Source organism: Acinonyx jubatus, chromosome B1, assembly GCF_027475565.1.
Source record: "Acinonyx jubatus isolate Ajub_Pintada_27869175 chromosome B1, VMU_Ajub_asm_v1.0, whole genome shotgun sequence".
Lineage (NCBI taxonomy): Eukaryota > Metazoa > Chordata > Mammalia > Carnivora > Felidae > Acinonyx > Acinonyx jubatus.
The window spans coordinates 166,832,096-166,854,344 of record NC_069382.1 but is presented as its reverse complement, the minus strand read 5'-3'; the positions used below and the strand labels follow the sequence as shown (position 1 = coordinate 166,854,344).

Below are 22,249 nucleotides of genomic sequence, written 5' to 3'. Positions count from 1 at the left end.
GGAAAGAGCCCAAATGTCCATCGATGGATGAATGGATAAAGAAGATGTGGTATATATATATACAATGGAGTATTACTCAGAAATCAAAAAGAATGAAATCTTGCCATTTGCAACTATGTGGATGGAACTGGAGGGTATTATGCTAAGTGAAATTAGTCAGTCAGAGAAAGACAAAAATCATATGACTTCACTCATATGAGGACATTAAGAGACAAAACAGATGAACATAAGGGAAGGGAAACAAAAATGATATAAAAACAGGGAGGGGGACAAAACAGAAGAGACTCATAAATATGGAGAACACCCTGAGGGTTACTGGAGGGGTTGTGGGAGGGGGGATGGGCTAAATGGGTAAGGGGTACAAAGGAATCTACTCCTGAAATCGTTGTTGCACTATATGCTAATTAATTTGGATATACATTTTAAAAAATAAAAAATTAAATTAAAAAAATATATAAAACATAAATAATTTTGGGGTGCTTTGCGGCTCAGTGAGTTAAACATCCGACTTTGGCCTAGGTCATGATCTCACGGTTCTTGTGAGTTCGAGTCCCACATTGGGCTCTGTGTTGACAGCTCAGAGCCTAGAGCCTGCTTCAGATTCTGTGTCTCCCTCTCTCTCTGCCCCTCCTCTGCTCATGCTCTGTCTCTGTCCCTCTCTCTCTCTCAAAAATAAACATTAAAAAATTTTTAAAAATAAAATACAAATAATTTTCTTCACAAAAGGAAAAAAATATGTAGGCCACAGACAAATAAATGTAAAATTACTCTTTAGGACTTTGATCAAAAGGATAAATATAGGGATGCCTGGGTGTCTCAGTCAGTTAAGTGTCAGATTCTTGGTTCAGCTCAGATCATGATCTCACAGTTTGTGAATTCAAGCCCTGAGTCAAGCTCTGAGCTGACAGCATGGAGCCTGTTTGGGATTCTCTCTCTCTCTCTCTCTCTCTCTCTCTCTCTCTCTATCTCTTGCCCAGTTGCACACACGTGTGCTCTCTCTCTCTCTCAAAATAAATAAATAAACTTAAAAAAAAAGGATAAATATAGCACCCAAAACTGACTTTTTCAGGCTTCTAATGAGCTTACAAATCCCATTACATGAAAAATCCACAGTTAATGTTGTCCTCAGTGGGGAAAACCTGAAAACTTTTCCTCTATAGTCAGGAACAAGACAGGGATGTCCACTCTCACCACTGTTCATCATAGTGCTGGAAATCCTGGCCTCAGTAATCAGGCAACAAAAAGAAATAAAAGGTATTCAAACTGGCAAGGAAGTAGTCAAACTTTCACTATTTGCAGAGGACAGGATACTCTCTATATAGAAAACCCAAAACATTCTGGGGTGCCTGGGTGGCTCAGTCGGTTAAGCATTTGCCTTCGTCTCAGGTCATGATCTCATGGCTCATGAGTTTGAGCCCCCCTGTTTCCCTCTCTCTGCCTTCCCCCAGTAACACATGAACTCTCATTCTCTCTCTCTTGAAAATAAATAAACATTAAAAAAAAAGAGAGAGAGAAAGAAAGAAAACCCAAAAGACTCCACCAAAAAACTGCTAGAACTGATACACAACATAAGTAAAGTCACAGAGTACAAAATCAACATACAGAAATCTATTGCATTTCTATACACCGATAATGAAGAAACAGAAGGAGAAATCAAGGAATCAATCCCATTCATAATTACACCAAACACATTAGATATCTACGAATAAACCTAACCAAAGAGGTAAAAGATCTGTACTCTAAAAAGTATAGAGCACGGATGAAAGAAATTGAAGAGGACACAAAAAAAATGGAAAAACATTCCAGGCTTATGGACTAGAAGAAGAAATATTGTTAAAATGTCTATATTACCCAATGCAATCCCTACCAAATCTCATTATTTATTTTATTATTATTCACATTTTTATTTTACTGAAATTTTATTATATTTAAAGCATAGCTGGATAGCACAATTTTGATCTATAGAGTTAGTGGCCAGCTACTCTGTGATGAAATAGCAAATGAAAAGGATTTGGATTTGTAATAAGGAAGCTTCTTGTCTTCGCTCTCTTTGTTTCTTCTAGACTACTGGAAATGTTGACTTTCTGGATTCAACAGGTAGGGTAACAAGTTTACCGGAAGCCGTTCTGTCAGAGCTGGTTGAGTGCTCCAAGGGAAAGGAAACAGAGCCAGGGTGGTTGCTGTATCAGACCAGAATACTCCAACTTCCCTGTGAAGATGAACCAGACGCTTTACGCTTTTAAGCAAAAATGCTTAAAATTTTCACTTCATCTCGCAAAATCACTATTTGTGGGTCAATGACTGGAGGTAGGGGTTAGTTCATTGTTAACTTTCCTTTTAATTTTTACTTTTTAAAAATTTTTTTAATGTTTTTATTATTTATTTATTTTGAGAAAGAGAGTGGGGGGAGGGCCAGAGAGAGAGGGAAAGAGAGAATTCATGCTGTCAGCACAGAGCCAGACTCCGGGCTTGATCTCAAGAACTGTGAGATTATGACCTGAGCTGAAATCAAGAGTTGGACGATCAACTGACTGAGCCACCCAGAAGCCCCAGCTTTCTTTTTAAAAAGTAGATTGTAAAACTTCTGAAGTCCAGGTAGAGTAATGAACAGATGATCTTAGACAATTCCCTTGAATGGACTAGGATTCAAACTTGAGTTTCAAATGTCAGAAGGAAGTAACCTGATCTCTGACTTTCAACTGGTAGCTGTTGGAGTCCCAGCCAAGTCTATCTCCTGATCACGTTGAAATCTATAAGAAGATGGAAGAGATTGCGGCATACCATCATTTCCTGAAGCCCTACGATGTATCTCTAGTGTATACATTTCTATTTTTTCAATCTCTAGTACCTAAGCCTCTGATAAATTGTCAAAATACGGTACAATCATGACCTATAAATATTTATAAGCTAATAATTTATTTCATATGATGTATAAGATAAACACATGTCGAAGATTTTACATAGCTCATTAAATAATGAGAGAACTGGGAAATCTGTTAAAATTGGTTCAAAGGTGAATTCAAAGATCTACAACTTCCTATAGAGTAAAGGAATGTTGAAATGGAAGGAAAAGTGGATTTTGCTACAGGAGTGGGTGGGTAGAGATGTCAAAGCAATCTCCATTTGGCAGAATTTATTTGCATGTCTCTAGATGGTGGAAGGCAGAATAATGCCTACTTCCCCCACCTCCAAAATGGCGTAATTACACCATTTCAATCATCCTTTTTTATCCAATGCTTTTTATATTTTTGCATTAAATATATAATCCTCAGAACCTGTCAATATGTTAGGGAGTGAAGGGGAATTGAGTTGATACAGAGGGAATTAAGATTGCTAATCAAATGACCTAATTGTAGAGATTATCTTGGATTATCCAGATGGGTTCAATGTAATCACAAGGGTCTTTAAACGTGGAAGAGGGTAAGCAGGAGAGTCAGAGGGAGCTGTGACTATGGAAGGATGGTCAGAAAGATGCAACATTGCTGATTTAGAAGATAGAGAAAGGGATCCAAGAGCTCAGGAATGGGATGGCCTTTAAAAGCTAGAAAAGGCAAGCAAATATAATTCTCCCTACAGCCTCCAGAAAGTAATGGTGCTCTGCAGTTACCTTGATCTTAGCCCAGGGGAACCTGTGTGGGACTTCTAGTTTCCAGAACTATAAGAAAGTAAATTTGTGTTGCTTTAAAATGCCAAATTCATGGCAGTTTTTAGAAACAGCAATAGAGGAACACCTGGGTGGCTCAGTTGGTAGAGCATACAACTCTTGATCTCAGGGTCATAAGTTCAAACCCCACATTGGGCATGGAGCCTACTTAAAAAAATAATAAAAAAGGAAAAGAAAAGCAGCAATAGAAAACTAACAAAATAGACAAAAACTAGTTGCCTTGCTATCAGTTATCTACGATTTATGGAGTATAAAAATAGCTCAGTCAAAAACAAAGGAAAACACGCTTACATATACATTCATGCATAGTTAAGATCTCATAGTCATGCTATATCTGCAGAGCTTCTGGGGCTTACTTTTCAGGCAGAAAATAAAGGTAGGAATGTATTCTTAATGAGATGAATGACTCAGCACTTAGCAATTGCAAAGATGCCCTATCCAACCTCAGGATCATTAATCACTGATGGAAGCAGAAATGAGCAAATTGATGACTTGATGGTTCAGTAGAACCCCCCCCCCCGAAAACTGGGGAGAGCCAAATCATCAATAACTCCGGAATCAATTCTTGCTCCATCAGCCAATTTCTATCCAAAAGGAGTAATGGCCTTTTAGTAGCCAACTGCTTCAGCTTTGGGGGTGTGTTACAGCAAAATTTTCTTCCTTCAATTAAAATAAGCTGGATAACGGGAATTGATGTCCACCCTGAGGTAACTCTTATCAAGTCAAAATTGATTGACAGACATTGGGGGAGGGGGAGAAGCAAAAATATAAAAAGCATTGGATAAAAAAGGATGATTGAAATGGAACTATATTGTTTTTGCTTTCCTGGCATCCATACCTTGTTCTTTTCATAGCAACAGGCATAGAGTTTCAGATGAGGCTGATCCCATACATCCTCCCCTTACTACTCCGTTCAGACAAGAGTGGGTGAATGACCTAAGCCTGGTCCATCTATCTTAACGATAGGTTAAGAATTTATGAGACCAGGGGTGCCTGGCTAGATCAACTGGGAGAGCATATGACTCTTGATCTTGGGGTCCTGAGGTCAAGCCCCACACTGGGGGTAGAGCTTACTTTAAAAATAAAATAGGGGCGCCTGGGTGGTTCAGTCAGTTAAGCGTCTGACTTCGGCTCAGGTCATGATTTTACGGTTTGTGGGTTTGAGCTCTGCATCAGGCTCTGTGCTGACAGCTCAGAGCCTGAAGCCTGCTTCAGATTCTGTCTCCCTCTCTCTCTGCCCCTCCCCCATTCATGCTCTGTCTTTCTCACTCTCAAAAATGAATAAATGTTTAAAAAAGTTTTTTTTTAAATAAAAATAAATAAATAAATTAGGAGCACCTGGGTGATTCAGTCACTTAGGCATCCCACTCTTGGATTTCAGCTCAGGTCATGATCTCACAGTTCATAGGATCAAGCCTTGCATCAGGCTCTGTCCTGATAGTGCAGAACCTGCTTGGGATTTTCTCTCTCTCTCTCTCTCTCTCTCTCTCTCTCTCTCTCTCTCTCTCTCCCCCTCTCTCTGCCCCACCCCCACTTGCATGCACATGCATTCTCTCTCTCTCTCCCTCTCTCTCTCTCAAAATAAATAAACAAACATTAAAATAAAATAAAATAAAAAACCCTTCACATTCAAGCACGCTCTTTAAACAAAAAAAGAGGGAGCACCTGACTGGCTTAGTTGGTAGAGCATGCGATTCTTGATCTCTGGGGTTGCATAGATCTTACTTAAAAATAAATTTAAAAAAATAAGTGAATAAGTAAAAAATAATTTAGGGGACCAGACTGAACCCACTGAGAATCAAGCTTGGATTATTATGGTCCCTCTGGTCTTTTCAAAGTAGTTAATTACTTTGGCCCCATTTCCCCTAAGTCTGTTTGGGATTAATTTCTGTTACAGTCAAGAGAGTCCTGACTAAGACAAACATGTATATTTGGTAAGTTATCTCACTATTATTAAAGATAAAACTAAGACACATTAAAAATGTTAAGATCTTATTTGAGCAAAAATCAATTCGAATCAGGCAGTGCCAACCAAACCAGAAGTGGTAACAAGTGCTCCACGATAGGAGCTAGGAGAAAGACTTTTATGGAGTAAAGGCAGAAGCAAAGCAAGGAAATTATTTTGATTGGCTATAGCTTAAATATTTGCCTTATTTGGAAAGTCAAGTTGGCTCTTTGCAATTGATTATCCTTAGATTTTGTTTTCTTAACCTTGAGGCATTTACAGGGTTCGGTTTTGGATTGCTCACTTAATGCTGATAAGGTACTAGAATCACCTTCAGTCTAGTGACCTCCTTGATTTAACACTAGCAAACATACTGATCAAGGAAGAAAGTAAAGATATACACCAGCGGGGAAAATTCCAATTGTTAAACAAAAAAAAAAAGGAAGGGGTGTTAAATATCATCCGTATATAACGTAAAACATAAAATGTCCAAGGAAAACTAAAATACTAACTCAAAAAGATATATGCACCCCTATGCTCACTGCAGGATTATTTAGAATAGCCACAATACAAAAGCAACATAAGTGTCCATGAATGGATGAATGGATAAAGAGGAAGTCTCTCTCTGTCTCTCTCTGTGTCCGTCTCTGTCTCTGTCTCTGTCTCTCTCTCTCTCTCACACACACACACACACACACACACACACACACACACAGGAATACTATTCAGCCATTAAAAAAGGAAACCTTGCCATTTGCATCAACATGGATGGACCTAGTGGGTATTTTGCTAAATGGAATCTAAAACAAAAACAAAAACAAAACAAAACAAAAAAGGCAAATGAACAAACAAAACAAAACTCACAAAGAAAACAGATTGGTGGTTGCCAAAGGGGAGGTGGTATGGGGGTAAGCAAAATGAGCGACAGGGATCAAGAAATATAAACTTCCAGATATAAAATAAATATGCAATGGGCATGTAATGTACAGCAATGGTGACTATAGTCAATACACTGGTATTGTATACTTGAAAGTTGCTAAGAGTAAATCTTAAAAGTTCTCATCATAAGAAAAACAAATTTGTAAATTTGTATGGTGACAGACAACTAGACTTATGGTGGTGATTATTTTCCAATGTATAGAAGTATCAAATCAATGTTGTATACCTGAAAGTAATAGAGTGTCATATGTGAATAATAATAATAATAATAATAGACTATTCAAAAAAACATAAAATGGTTTATGATACCTTACAAAGGAGAAAATGATAGATGTCACTGCATTCAATAGTCAACACTAACCACTGGAAACTCCTATATCTTGGCACAGTAGCTTCAGCTTCTTCCACTATGACTTCAGTATATTTTACACTGTCCCTAAGTTGCCTGAAACACTGTTCTGGAATCCACTTCAGGATCTATAGTTTCATTTGAAGCCCAAGAGAATAGCACAGGAGTGGAGAAAATATAGTCTTTGTGATGCTTCTGCTCTAGGGAGAAACAGCAGTAGAAGAAAATCTAGCAGTTACTAAAAGTGAGCATCATTTGTAAAAATAATCATAGTACAATCTGATAAGTTGTTACCTCCTTATTTTCATCCATTCAAAATAAATTATTTCTTCTTGGTAACATTTCTAGAATCTCCATTGTGTTTTCGTCTACCTTCAGCCTGTCTGAGAATGCACAAGAAGCAAAAAGCATGTAATGAAAGGAACTCGATTATTAGAATAAAATGATTATGTTGGTTCAGTCAGCAAAATGAAGTCAACCTACTAAAAAGAGTTTTAATGGGGAGTATCATCCTTCATAAATCAGGCAAGCAAACCATGAGCCATCTGGAAAGCAAGTTGGTTTGTGCCCTTTTCATTTATCTTAATTCAATAGCTTCATGGAGCCATGGCCAGGCAGTCTCTGGTTAAGCTTGGGGTCTAATGTTATGGGACAGATCCTTCCTCCATATATTCACTTACTATTTTTATTTAGCTTTCAAAGGCAAAGGAAAAAATTTCAACACTATCAAAGGACTAGTATCAAAACATAATTTTAACATCTTAACATACTTTTTGAAAAACTCTAACAAGGGTGCCTGAGTGGCTCAGTCATTAAAATCTGACTTCAGCTCAGGTCATGATCTCATGGTTCCTGAGTTCAAGTCCCACATTGGGTGAGCTTGGGCCCCACTTCAGGTGAACCCTGCTTGTCTCTCTCTCTTTCTGCGTCCTCTTTCCTCTCCAACAAAAATAAAAATAAATAAATAATTAAAAACTCTAACAAACTAATAATAGCAGATGGTATCAGAGACAAACAATCCAATAGAAAAAGGCAACTGAAGAGAAAACCTGAATGGCCAATAAAATTGCGAAAGAGTGCTCAAACTCACTGCTACTAAGGAAAATGTACATTAGAACAAATATGATATACCATTTTCATACACATAAGATTTGGTGGGAACTAAAAATAACAAATGTTGGCAGGGATTAAGGATATTCTCATACTCTAAGTGCAACCACTAGAAGTAAATTTGCAACTATTTTAATATGCAAAGTTGAAGATATTCTGGCCTAACTATTCCACGTCTATTTTTATTTTTGTTATTATTATTATTTTTTAAGTAGGCTTTATGCCCAGCATGGAGTCCAAAGTGGGGCCAGAACCCATGACCCCAAGATCAAGACCTGAGTTGAGATCAAGAGTTGGCCAGTTATCTGACTGAGCCACCCAGGTGCCCTATTATCATTTTGTGTGTAAGCTCTGTCCCCACCATGGAATTCAAACACATATGACCCTGAGACCCAATGTCACATACTCCACTGACTGAGCCAGCCAGGCACCCCATATTCTGCTTCTAAATACTTATTCTAGATAAAATCTCATGCAAAGTTGTTCATTTCAGAATTGACTAAAAAACTTTTTTTTAATGTTTTTTATTTTTGAGACACACACACACACACACACACACACACACACACACACACACACACAGAATCCAAAGCTGGCTCCATGCTGTCAGCACAGAGCTAGAAGCGGGCCTCGAACTCAAGAACTGAACCACGAGATCATGACCTCAGCCGAAGTCAGATGCTTAACTGACTGAGCCACCCAGGTGCTCCCAGAATTGATTTTAAAGGTAAAAGACTAAATGTTCATGAAGATGCCAAACAAATTCATTTTGGTAATTCATAAATAGGATACCATAATGTAGCTAGAATAAATGAACTAAACCCAGGTGTAGTACCATGGTTACATCCTAAACACACTGTTGACTGAAAAAAGTAGATTCTAAGAGCATACATGAAGTATGGTACCATCTGTGAAAAATGTAAAAGGATAGAAAACTATACTGTATATTGCTTATTGCGCATGTACAGAGGTAATATAAATCTATGTAACAAAAGTATAAAAACATGAACAGTAAGAATAGTGATTTCAGTGAAAAGGTAGCTCTGGATAGTTAGGATAATGGAATGGGGATGGGTTTCAACTGTATGTACTGTTTGATAAAACAGAAAAATCTGAAATAAATATGGCGAAAAATTAACTTCTGTGATACATGTACCCCTGGAAGTACAAAAAAGATTTTCTTTCTTTTTTTTTTTTTTTAAAGATTTTATTTTTAAGTAATCTCTACACCCAACATGGGGCTCAAATGTACAACCCTGAGATTAAGAGTCACATGCTTTACTGACTGAGCCAGCCAGGTGCCCCACAAGAAAGATTTTCTGAAAGATGTACTGGCTTTAATATTTTTAATGAGATGAAACAGAGCCAAACTTCCATGTATCTATTTTCCTAAAAAGTTATCTTTTTGGGAACTTGTCACACTGGTTCTCTCCACATTTTGAAAGGCATCCCTTGCAATCTTCTAAATCTTAATAGCTGTTGATTTTTCCAGGGCACCAAACAAAGGAACAATTTGAAATACCAGGTTAGATGTTGAGAAAAAATTACTCTCTGTAACAAATACTTTTGCAATTCATCTGACGTTTGTAGAGGAGGAAAAATTTCTTTTTTCCCTTTACCCCTCTTAAGTTCATTGGCTGGTGCCCATGAAAATTAGACTGACAAAAGACAGATTAACAAGAGAAAAAGAAACAGAAGCTTATTAACATGTGAATGAAGCATACACAATGGGAATACCCAGAAAGGAGTAACTCAAAGAGATGGTTAGAACTTGGGCTTATGGAGTATCTTCCCAAAAGAACAGTAAATTTTTAGAGAAGTGACCAAACGAAGAGGACTTTGAGTTTATAGGGTGACAAATTGGGGGAAGGTGAATGTATGGGAGATCTAATGAAAGATAAGGGCTAATTAGCAAAGTATGTTATGTAGATTCCTTGTTGCCATCTCTGGGCTGATTAAGGTAACTTTTGTCCTTTCCAGTAGAGAGAGGAGGGGGAACAACTTAATAAATTTATGTCCTATTTTAGGCAATAGGAGTAATGCAGAGAGCTTTCCTTTTTATCTGCTTCTTCTCAGGGGCCTTCAGCTTAAAATAATCCTTATATCAGGGGTGCCTGGGTGGTTCAGTCGTTTAAGTGTACGACTTTAGCTCAGGTCACAATCTCACAGTTTGTAGGTTCAAGCCCCACATTGGGCTCTGTGCTGACAGCTCAGAGCCTGAAGCCTGCTTTGGATTCTGTGTCTCCCTCTCTCCCTGCCCCTCCCCTGCTTGTGTTCTGTCTGTCTCTCTCTCAAAAATAAATAAACATTAAAAAATTTAAAAAAGAATAATCTTTATATCAAAGTGCCATATTTTGTTCCCACTGATTTTTTCGTTGTTTCTAAAAATATTGGAGGACCAAATTGAATTTCCAATTGATCATTAAATATAATTTTTGGTAATAAGCCAAAAATCATATAGTAAGATTTCAGATTTCTTTTATTACAGTTTTTCAATCTAGAATCTAGACAAACTAACATTTGGTTGTTTTAACTTTGTACATTCTTTTAATTTGAAATAGCTCTCCCATCTTTTATAATGATACTCATTTTTTTTAAGTTCATTTATTTTGAGAAAGAGAGAGAGTGCACATGGGATAGGGGCAGAGAGAAAGGGAGAGAAAATTCCAAGCAAGCTCCACACTGTCAGCACAGAGCCCGATGCGGGGCTCTAATTCATGAATTGTGAGATCATGACCTAAGCTGAAATCAAGAGTTGAAATCAAGAGTTGGATGCTTAACCAACTGAACCACCCAGGGGCCCTGATACTCACTTTTTGAAGAGGCCAGGCCAGTTGTTTTGTAGAAGGTCTCACATTTTATTTTTGTCTTACAATGTTGTTTAACTTGTTATTCTGTCTCCTTGAATTTCCTATAAAGTGAAAGTTAGGTCTAGAAGGGCATGATTAGATTCAGAGTAAATACTCTGCCAAGAATTTCTTATAGGGAATGTTGTGAATATTGTATTGTATCATATCAAGAGACAGTGTAAGGATAACTCACTATATTTGTGATGCTAGATTTGATCTCCTAGCTTAGGTTTTAACTGCCAGGTTGCTCCTTGGGAAAGATTCATCTTTCCTCTTGTAATTGGTTAAAAAAAAATCTCTAGTATAATGCTTTGGAAATGTGTCCCCTGTCAACATTTTACCCAATGGGTTCAGCATCCACTGATGAGTCTTACTATTGTTAGTATTATTTCCTGACCAGTTATTAATGTTTTCATTTTAAAAATGAATAGTTGTATACTATATTTTAGTTAAGAATATTTTTAAGACTATTGGGGTCCCTGAGTCAGTAGAGCATGAGACTCTTGATCTCCGGGCTGTAAGTTTAAGCCCCACACTGGGTGTAGAGATTACTTAAAAATAAAACCTTAAAAAAAAAAGGCTATTAACCAAAAGTCCTCAACCTTCTTCTATTCCTCATTGTTAAGTTTCTCACGTCTGCTTCCTTGAAACTTACGTCCTTTCAGAATGTAAAGTCATTGAATTATAAGAGAAGATTAAATAAATTCTCTAATAGAATAGGAATATATTTAGGGGTTTCAATGAGGGAATTTTCTGATGGGAAAAGGAGACACTGGTGACAGTGGCACTGGGCAGTATGATTGAGTAGAATTGGAGTAGGCACATAGTGGTATGCTGGACCCAGCACATATTGGCTTGCAAGAGCTGATGGTTAAATTTTTCAGAATTTCGTGAGCTGGTTGTTATGCACAGCCATTATTAAAAGTTAAAGTGTATAAATTTACAGTGAGTTATATTAAAAATAGATAACAGGGGCACATGGGTGGCTTAGTCAGTAGAGCATGCAACTCTGGATCTCATAGTCGTGCGTTCAAGTTCCACTTTGGGAGTAGAGATTACTTTTTTTTTTTTTTTTTTAACGTTTATTTATTTTTGAGACAGAGAGAGACAGAGCATGAATGGGGGAGGGTCAGAGAGAGGGAGACACAGAATCCGAAACAGGCTCCAGGCTCTGAGCTGTCAGCACAGAGCCCGACGCGGGGCTCGAACCCACGGACGGCGAGATCGTGACCTGAGCCGAAGTCGGCCGCTTAACCGACTGAGCCACCCAGGCGCCCCAGAGATTACTTTTTAAAAAGGTAATAGGTGCGCCCCCGGGGGGGCTCAGTCGGTTAAGGGTCCAACTTCAGCTCGGCTGGGGTCATGATCTTGCAATTTGTGAATTTGAGCCCCGTGCATCAGGCTCTGTGCTGACAGCTCAGAGCCTGGAGCCTGCTTCGGATTCTGTGTCTGCCTCTCTCTCTGCCCCTCCCTGCTCAGGCTCTGTCTCTCTCTATCTCTCAAAAGTAAATAAATGTTAAAAAATATTAAAAAAAAATTTTTTTAACGTTTACTTATTTTTGAGACAGAGAGAGACAGAGCATGAATGGGGGAGGGGCAGAGAGAGAGGAGGGAGACACAGAATCAGAAACAGGCTCCAGGCTCTGAGCTGTCAGCACAGAGCCCAACGCCGGGCTTGAACTCACAAACAGCGAGATCATGACCTGAGCCAAAGTCCGACGCTTAACCGACTGAGCCACCCAGGTGCCCCAAAAAATATTTTTAAGAAAGGTAATAAACATTCAAAACTCATAATTATTTTTACTACACTTTCCCATTATCTATGCCCTTGAGGTTATTTATGTCTATTGTATCTGCATTATGGAAATGTTATATGATAATGAGCTGTGCACATCTCTTTCCAGTTTCATGTTCAGTGACATTAGGCTAATAGTTTGAAATAGGTCATGGTGGCAGCATTTACAACATGGAAACACCAGCAAGCATGACAAATCAAGGCTATTTATTATTTTGTTGATTGTCTAGACTTAAAAGTTATGGTCAAGAATGGGGTGCCTATGTGGCTCAGTCTGTTAAGAATCTGACTCTTGGTTTCGGCTCAGCTCATGATCTTGTGGTTTGTGTGAGCAAGTCCTTGAATTGGGCTCTGTGCTGACAGTGCATGGAGCCTGCTTGGGATTCTCTCTCTCCCTCTCTCCCTGCCCCTCCCCGTGCATATGTGTGTTCTCTCTCTCTCTCTCAAAATAAATAAACTTTAAAAAAAAGTTATGAAGAGCTTGTTAATACGGATGAAACTTAAAAGTGTGTATGTCTGTAACTGTTAACATTGTAAACAGCAGTAAAAATTGAGTAAATATTCTTTCAGTATTCAAAAACTGTTATTCACTGCAGAAAAGAAGTTGATCACATCATTGTTGAAAGAGTGAAGTTTCAATATGTGTTAGTTGTTTCACTTTGATTTTATTCCTTAACAAAAATATCAAACAACATTCACAGAATTATGTTGGTTCATCAATAGCGACAACATGTTGCTCTGGATACAAAAGTTCAGTAAAAATCAACAAAAGTGCTTTGTGAGAATCAATTGTTATATGCAACTTAAGCAGAGAACATTTGAGGTTAATATTTTTTTAATAAGAGCATTTTTTTTAAGTAGGTTCCATGACCAATGTGGGGCTTGAACTCATGACCCCAAGCCCTGATACTGAGAGTCATATGCTCTACCCCATGAGCCAGCCAAGAGCCTCATAAGAGGAGTTTTTAAATCAATAAAACATATATTCATATATATATATGTTTTATATATGTTTATATATATGTATATACATATGTGTATATACATATATATGTATATATGTTACATAAATATGCTTATAAAGAATATATATGTTTATTTATATATAATGTTTATATATAATATATAATAATATAATATATAATATATATTTAATGTTTATATAATATGTTTATTTATATATAATATTTATATATAGTTTTATATATGTTTATATACATATATACATATGTGTATATACATATATATGTATATATATGTATATATGTTACATACATATGCTTATAAATAATATATATATATAATGTTTATTTTGAGGGAGAGGGAGAGAGAGAAAGGGATGGACGCTTGACCGACTAAGCCACCCAGTTGCTCCCAAACATATATATTGCTATGGACTAAAATTCATGTGTTGAACCTTAACCCCAATATGACTAGATTTGGAGATAACACCTTTAGTAGGTAATTAAGTGTAAATGAGGTATAAGGGTGTGGCCCTACCAATAAAACTGGGTGGCCTTATTAAAAACGGAAATGAAATAAGCCAGTCAGAGAAAAACAGATATCATATGATTTCATTCATATGTAGAATTTAAGAAACTTGACAGATGAGAAAAATAAGATAAAAACTGAGAGGGAGGCAAACCATAAGAGACTCTTAAATATAGAGAACTGAAGGTTGATGGGGGTGGGGAATGGGCTAAATGGGTGATGGGTATTAAAGAGGGCACTTGTTGGGATGAGCACTGGGTGTTGTATGTAAGTGATGAATCACTGAGTTCTACTGAAGACAATACTATATTGTATGTTAACTACCTTGAGAATTAGATAAATAAATAACTAAAGGGAAGCAAGAGTTCTCTCCTTTCCCTCTCCTTACCAGGGAAAGGCCATGTGAGCACACAATGAAATGGCAGCCACTTACAAGTCCAGAAAAAAGGCTTCAGAATGAAACTTTCCTGCCAGCACCTTGGTCTTGGACTTTCCAGCCTCCAGAACTGTGAGAAATAAATTTCTTTTGTGTAAGTGTACAGTATTTTGTTATGGCAGCCCAAGCTTAGACAGACAGACAGACGAACACACACACACACACACACACACACACACACACACTCCTGATAGGTACCTAAGTATTTGTAAGCACTGTTAGGGAATGATAAGTGCTATAAAAATATGGAGTGAATGATCTATGAAGAGTGCAGTGAAGGTGGTGCTTTAGATAACCCAGGCTGTAGATCATGAGGACCTGAACTTGGGAAGTGACCTTAGAAAAACAGAAGTTTAGGGGCCTGGGTGCCTCAGCTGGTTAAGTGTCCTACTCTTGGTTTTGGTTCAGGTCATGGTCTCATAGCTTCAAGGATTCGAGCCCCACATCTGTCTCTGTGCTGGCAGCGAAGAGCCTGCTTGGGATTCTCTCTCTCTCTCTCTCTCTCTCTCTCTCTCTCTCTCCCTCCCTCCCTCTGTCTCCCTTTCTCTCTGCCCCTTTTCCACTTGCACTGTCTCTCTCAAATAAATAAATAAACTTAAAAAAAAGAAAAACAAGTTTACATGGCTTCAATAGGGCACCATTTGACTTGTCAGCTAACTGCCTAGCACCTGGACTGCCCATGGATATTGGATATTTCTCCTGTAAGTATGTGAAACATTCCAACTAATCCCCTGAGTTTTAGTTTGCTCCTCTGATCATCCTCTATCCTATTGCCAGAGTGATGGTTCTAAATCTCATGATATCACTACTTCTGCTTAAAATTGTACCATGATTCCCTGGATTTCAAGGTCAAGTACAGATCCTCTCCTTAGCACATCTGCCTACCCCTCTATCCCAAATTTTTTACAATCCACCTCTCCCTGTCCCACCCCTCCCCAAACACATACATCCCTTCATTCTGGTCATACTGAACTAGTTCCTTGACTCTGTCCTGTTGCTTCATGAACTTTCTGTTGCTCTATCTGGAATTCCCTCCCCTGTTTAGCCAACTTCTCCTTGTCCTTCAAAATTTAGGGCCAGAATTACCTTTTCCAGGAAACCTTCCCAGACCCTTTCTGATTTAGGTACCCTCCACTGTGGCCTCTGTCCATATTACACAAGCACTATGCTGTGATTTCGGTTCGTCTTTCCCACAATCTGTGTCATATTCATTTTTTTACCCTCCATGCCAAGCATTGGGGCCTGTCACATAGCAGGTCTCGTTAAGTACTTGTTGAAAATTTTTATAATTAGGACCACAGGGCTTAGCGAGCCTGCGGAGTTAAACAGCAAAGAAGACATTTCTACGGCTTCTGCATAAAAGAGCAGAGAGATTTTGGGGTTTGGACAGGGACAGAGAGGATCGTCTGGGAGCTGGAGAAGCGGGAAAAGTTGCTTTGCCACCCTCCCTTGTTAGCTTCCACAGCGAGAGTACAGGACAGGCGAAACTGAAATAAGAAAAACTACATTTCCCGTCATGCCTCAAGACACCGCTATCGGTTTCACCTCTTTGTCACCGCCTGTTCCCCACGGAAGTAAAAGGAGCACTTCCAGGTTCGGCAAGAACCTGGAGCCGGGGGTGTTAGATCGGCGCCGTTGGGTCTTGCTCCGAAGCTCCGCCTTCTCTCCGGTTTTTCTAGAAGCCCGGCTTTGCTCTTGGCAGTGTCGTACAGGTATTTTCCGGCCTCTTCGGGTGCTCCGAAGGCAGTTCGCTGCACCGGAGCGGGCGAAACTTTTCTTCTGTTGAGGTTCGGAGTTCCCTTAGGGCGCGGCGGGCTCGTTGCACGGTGCAGGGAAACCGGTTATCGGAGTCGTGGCCCCGTGCTTACATCCCTTTTCTTCCCTTACCGATTGCAGCGTCCGAGGCGCGTGTGCGAATCTCCCCATGGCAGAAACGGCCCCGAACGGCCCCCAAGGGGCGGGCGCAGTGGTAAGTGAGCGAGCAGGGTCTTCTGGGTTGGTTTATAAGAGTTAGAACGGAGCAGGAAGTGTTGCTCAGTTCCGAGGCGTTTCAGCTCATCGCTTAAAGGGCCTGGGCTTAGTGAGTGAGGTGGGGGTAGCGTAGAGAGAAGAGATCTTGAGCGAAGATGTGGAGGAAGCTACAAGTTTTCTGTTGGTAGCGACAGTGGGCTGGCCTGGATCAGGTGACCCTCACCTGTATGCCAAGGAAATTGGGCCGCCTTGCCTCTTCCCCCCTCTCGGTCTCTAATTGTCCTAGGTTCCAAGGTTGAAGATGCCACCTGAGGTGGTGCCGTGACACAGGCCTCATTCTGCACAGGCGTGCTAGGAGAGAACGTCTCTCTGCCCGTTTTATGCCATTATATGGAAATTACGCAGTGAGGGGGGAGGGGTCTTTTTTTTTCTTTTCGTCATTTTATCCGTACCTTTTTTTTTTTTTTTTTTTTTTAACGCAGAGAGCTATTAGGCTTCTGTAAATATTTTATTCTTAGCATGCAGATCTGCTTAATAGTTATTTGTATTGCTCTCTAATTTTAAACACTATGAATGTGTGAATTGAGCTTGTCTCTTTTTCCTTTTTAAACATTTTGCAACATTTCCACTTATATACACAAATTTTCTTTTTTCTTGATTTAGCTGAGCCGTTTAAGAATTAGTTGCATACACAATGATGGCCAATTCATACATACTTAAGCATTCTTTTACATGACCACGATGCAGCCGTTGTGGCAATATTTGCAGTTAAATTTGAGAAATTTAACACTGATACATGTTGTTACCTTATTTAAAATCCATATTCAGATTTCCTCAGTTGTGTGTTAAAGTGTCTTCCTCCTCATCCAGGATTCAATCTAAAAGCTTGCATTGCTTTTACTGGCCTTTAGTCTCTTTTAGTCCAGAATAGTTCCCTTGCCTTTTTCCTCTTGCCATTTTTGACTTTCAAGAGTCCAGACTTGTTCTGCAGAATGCTTCTCAAATTGAAGTTGTCTGGTTTTTTTTCCCCCCTGGTCACTAGATTCAAGTTGAACATTTTGGCACGATTGTTGTTACATAAGTGGTAGTCTGCCTTTTTCAGTGCACTATATATATCAAGAAGCATTTTATGTTGATTTATTCCGTCATCGCAGATACTAAGTTTGATTATTTGGTTCAAGTGGTATCCACCAGATTCTCCACTGTAAAAATACTTTTTTTTCTTTTGTAGTTGAAAACTATTCTGTGGCATGATACTTTGAGACTGTGTGAATAGTTTTTCCACCTAAGTAGATTTGTTGACTATAACATGGTTAGATTGTTGCCTCTTAAAGTATAAACCAATACTTTTTTAAACCTTTTTTATTGTGTACTAAAATAGAGATATATAAAGTATTCAAAATGAAACACAGAGATCAGTGATTTATTACAGAATAAACACCCTAAACAGTTTTGTTTTATTTTTTTTTAAGATTTTATTTTTTTTTTTTAATTTTTTTTCAACGTTTTTATTTATTTTTGGGACAGAGAGAGACAGCATGAACGGGGGAGGGGCAGAGAGAGAGGGAGACACAGAATCGGAAACAGGCTCAAGGCTCTGAGCCATCAGCCCAGAGCCTGACGCGGGGCTCGAGCTCACGGACCGCGAGATTGTGACCTGGCTGAAGTCGGACGCTTAACCAACTGCGCCACCCAGGCGCCCCTAAAGATTTTATTTTTAAGCAATCTCTATACTCAACAAGGGGCTTGAATCCACAACCTGGAGATCAAGAGTTGCATGCCCCATTGACTGAGCCAGGTGCCCCTAAACAAATAGATTTTATTTTTTTATTAAAAATTTTTTTTTGTTAATGTTTGTTTATTTTTGAGAGAGACAGGGACAGAGGTAGGCTGTAGCATCCGAGGTAGGCTCCAGGCTCTGAGCTGTGAGCACAGAGCCCGATGCGGGGCTTGAGCTCATGAACTGTGAGGTCATGACCTGAGCCGAAGTTGGACACCCAACCGACTGAGCCACCCAGGCGCCCCTAGATTTTATTTTATTATTTTTTTAAGGTTTTTTTTTCTTTTTTTTTTTTTTTTTTTGAGACAGAGACAGAGCATGAACGGGGGAGGGTCAGAGAGAGGGAGACACAGAATCTGAAACAGGCTCCAGGCTCTGAGCTGTCAGCACAGAGCCCGACGCGGGGCTTGAACTCACGGACTGCGAGATCATGACCTGAGCCGAAGTCGGCCGCTTAACCGACTGAGCCACCCAGGCGCCCCATGCCCCTAGATTTTAAAGAACATGTTGTAAAATTAAGTTTTAGTCTGAATATTTGTGGAGAAACTGAGTGCAGTAAGCTAGATTCGTTCTTCCACTTGGCTACTTGTGATCATTTAAATTTAGAGGAGTCACAATGTAGTAGGTTTGGCTAGAATAAAACAGACATCTTTCTTTTCTTCTTTATTTCTTTCCATCTCTCCCTCTTTCTCTCTCTTCCCTCTTTCTTTCGTAGGCTCCACACTCAACGTGGGGCTGGAACTCATGACCCTGAGATCAAGAGTCAGACACTACCGACTGAGCCAGCCAGGTGCCCCAAAACAGGGATTTTTCTGAAATTACCTGCATATTGTTATAAAGACATGCAGTAAAACATCTTTGGATTTTAAAATGTAGTTGCATTTTTTTCAGAAGCTTTTTATATAGTATTTCAAAAGATAATTAAGTTAGATTGCTTAGAGTAGTGTTTTTAGACTCCACATTAAGATTCGTAAATGAATTGTGAAATCAGCATAGTGGAAACACTAAGTATTTCTTAAACATTAAATAGAATACAAAATACCAAAATCCATCACACATAGGAAAGGTGATGTTTTGGGAAGCTTCTGTTTACTTGTATATCCGTGTATGTTTGTGTCGAACCTTGATGTAAAAATTAACATAGATTCTATCAAAAAAAATGTAAAAGCCACTTAAGGATTTGAATTAAAGACACATTTTTAATGAGAAATCAGATTTTAAGTTATTCCATTAGTGATAATGCATACATCTTTGGCAAATGCAGCAAGGGCAAAGAAAGATTGAGAAAAAAATGGAGAATAAAGTGGTATATGGGAGTTTAATCTAGGGCCATTGAAACTAGGGTAAGATGTATGGGGCGGTTTCCAGGGGATGAAGAAAGTCATAAAATTGGAGAGGCAGGTGCTATTTAACATTTGACAGCCACATTTTGGACAGAGTATCTCAGGCCCTTCTTTATACGTAAGCAAATTATCCACAGGCCAGTAAGTTCAGTAGTGAGTGACTCTTATCATGGTTTTACATTTCTCCTTTTGCAAGGTTCATTTAATTCAAAGTGGCTTTATGTAATGCCTTTTTACTCAAATCTTAAACCTACCTATTTGAATTTGAGATTTTTCTAAGAACAGACACTATGGTTCTCTTGAGAGCAATTAGTTCTTATTTAGCATTCTTTTAAAAGATGAAGCCAGTATTACAAGTGTTGAAGGAATACAGACAATTGTAGTTAAATTTCAGTTCAAAGGTTTCTTAATTAGTCTGTATTTTTTAAAACATCAATTTTTTTTTTTCTATTTAAGTACTTTGGTGCTTTCTGCATCAAAGCCATAAGGTGTTTGGATGTGTTAGTGAGCGTGTATGTGAAACAGCTGCCTTAAGAGTTTTCATTTTGATTTTAAATAATTGCTACAGGGCTGTTAAGACATTTTGAATAGGAGTAAAACTGTAATCTTCATTCTTAGATAATTTGCAGGTTTAGTTCACTACAATATTTTTCTTTTTAAATTTAGCAATTCATGATGACCAATAAACTGGACACGGCCATGTGGCTTTCTCGATTGTTCACAGTTTACTGCTCTGCCTTGTTTGTTCTGCCACTTCTTGGGTATGTATTACACAGATTTCTGCCTTTGATACTCAGTTCAGTCGGTTTTTATGGACTACCTTTTATGTGGAAGACTTGTTAAACTGCAAGAGTTTCAAGGACAAATAAAATGCAGGTCTCCTTTAGGCACTGATAACCCAGTGGTAGTACCAACTTAAGGAATATTTTATATCGTGTGCTTTGTGAAAGTTGACATCAAGTTGAAAATCAGAAAGAAAATGGATGTGTGGGGATGAGAGGAGTTCATATTTTTTGCCTATTTGACACTTTAACTTAATAGGAGGAACTCCTGCTTTATAAAATTCAGTTGGGTATGTATATGAAGTGATGCTTCTGAGAAGGTATAGTAGGTTCAAGTAATTTTTTTCTATTGACATGGAAGAGATTTAGCTGTTGTGCAATGATGATGCAATCCACAAAGGAGGAAGAGACATGGTAGTTGTTAAGTCTCATGATAACCTCTCCTCTGGTAATTTGCAGGTTGCACGAAGCTGCAAGCTTTTACCAGCGTGCTTTACTGGCAAATGCTCTTACTAGTGCTCTGAGACTGCACCAGAGATTACCACATTTCCAGTTAAGCAGAGCATTCCTGGCCCAGGCTTTATTGGAAGACAGCTGCCACTACCTGTTGTACTCACTCATCTTTGTCAATTCCTACCCGGTTACAAGTATCCTTTTTGTGCTTTCTTGATGAGGAAATCGCGTATGAAGCATATAGACGATTCTGATTATTTTTTGCAGTAGGGAAGGTTCAACAGTAAGGGGTTCCATGAAGCCTGGGTTGGTTGGTTTGTTGGCACTTAATTTGAATGAAGATACATTTAGTGTAAGAATTTCTGACTCTGAAATGTAAAGTCTAAATTTGAAGAGCTGGTGTGGGGATTTTAAATTTTGTGTCTTTGTTCCTGCCTCTTGTAAGCCTCTCTGTTGGCAATGGATAGTGTGAAGTTCAGATTAAAAGCACAGGACTGTGGAGGACTTATTTTAATATTTAAGGTTTTTTTATTTGATTCAATCTTCTTTGGGAAAGTGCCCATATATCTTGCTGTAAAAAAGAATCCTCGGCTCTTTCAACTCCATGTGAGCTAGAAACAAATGGAAATTCATTAAGAAATAACCTATTTAAGAGAGAATTGGATAATTAATACAATAAAAATACTAGTATTTACTGTGGATAGAGGAGAAAATAAGGACACATGGATAATCTTTGAAGCTAATGAGGATTAAAGAACTCATTTGGAATTGTATGTTTATACATTTCAAAAGTGTGTTGGGTGATAAGTGATTTTCTAAAAACATGGGGGAGGGTTGGGGAGGAGGACTTTAGTTTAGTATGTTTGAGAAGCACTGGATCAAACGGCCCTCAGTAGGTTTCTTTACCATAGGACCTTTGATCTACTAATGTTCATTGTGAGGTGAAAGAGTTGGGGGAAGGGCAGAGAGAGAGAGGGAGAATCCTAAGTACACTCCATGCTGTTACCATGGATTCCAGTGCAGGACTCGGACACATGAACTGTGAGATCATGAACTAAGCTGAAATCGAGTTAGATGCTTAACTTACTGAGCCATCCAGGTGCCCCAATACTAATCTGAATTAAAAAAAAAATTTTTTTTTCAATGTTTATTTATTTTTGAGAGACAGAGGTGAGTAGGGGAGGAGCAGAGAGAGAGGGAGACAAAGAATCCGAAGCAGGCTCCAGGCTCTGAGCTGTCAGCACAGACAGCTCCTGAACCCCGAGATCATGGCCTGAGCTGAAGTCAGACGTTTAACCGACTGAGCCACCCAGGCACCCCAATACTAATCTGATTCTTAAAA

At 38.7% G+C, this 22,249-nt stretch overlaps 1 protein-coding gene and 1 long non-coding RNA gene across 7 annotated transcripts in view; one reads left to right on the top strand and one right to left on the bottom strand.

Moving 5' to 3' along the window:
- Window positions 1–16,979, bottom strand: part of LOC113598288 (uncharacterized) — a 25,271-nt gene extending 8,292 nt beyond the window's left edge. For 2 of the 4 annotated variants that reach the window (XR_008296343.1, XR_008296344.1), the window contains exons 1-4: window positions 16,124–16,979; window positions 7,192–7,280; window positions 6,858–7,092; window positions 2,116–2,209 (exon numbers count right to left, since the gene is read on the bottom strand). This is a non-coding gene — a long non-coding RNA (uncharacterized LOC113598288). Of the gene's footprint in view, window positions 1–2,115; window positions 2,210–6,857; window positions 7,098–7,191; window positions 7,281–16,123 lie in introns of all 4 variants that reach the window. The other 2 variants (XR_003418963.2, XR_003418962.2) reach the window with 2 other exon arrangements.
- The window catches only part of TMEM33 (transmembrane protein 33), a 25,090-nt gene continuing 18,988 nt past the window's right edge, over window positions 16,148–22,249 (top strand). For 2 of the 3 annotated variants that reach the window (XM_053217419.1, XM_015084125.3), the window contains exons 1-4: window positions 16,148–16,290; window positions 16,475–16,547; window positions 20,339–20,433; window positions 20,914–21,101. In XM_053217419.1, coding sequence (XP_053073394.1) covers window positions 16,503–16,547; window positions 20,339–20,433; window positions 20,914–21,101 — 328 coding nt within the window. In that variant the 5' untranslated portion in view covers window positions 16,148–16,290; window positions 16,475–16,502. Of the gene's footprint in view, window positions 16,366–16,474; window positions 16,548–20,338; window positions 20,434–20,913; window positions 21,102–22,249 lie in introns of all 3 variants that reach the window. The other variant, XM_015084126.3, reaches the window with a different exon arrangement.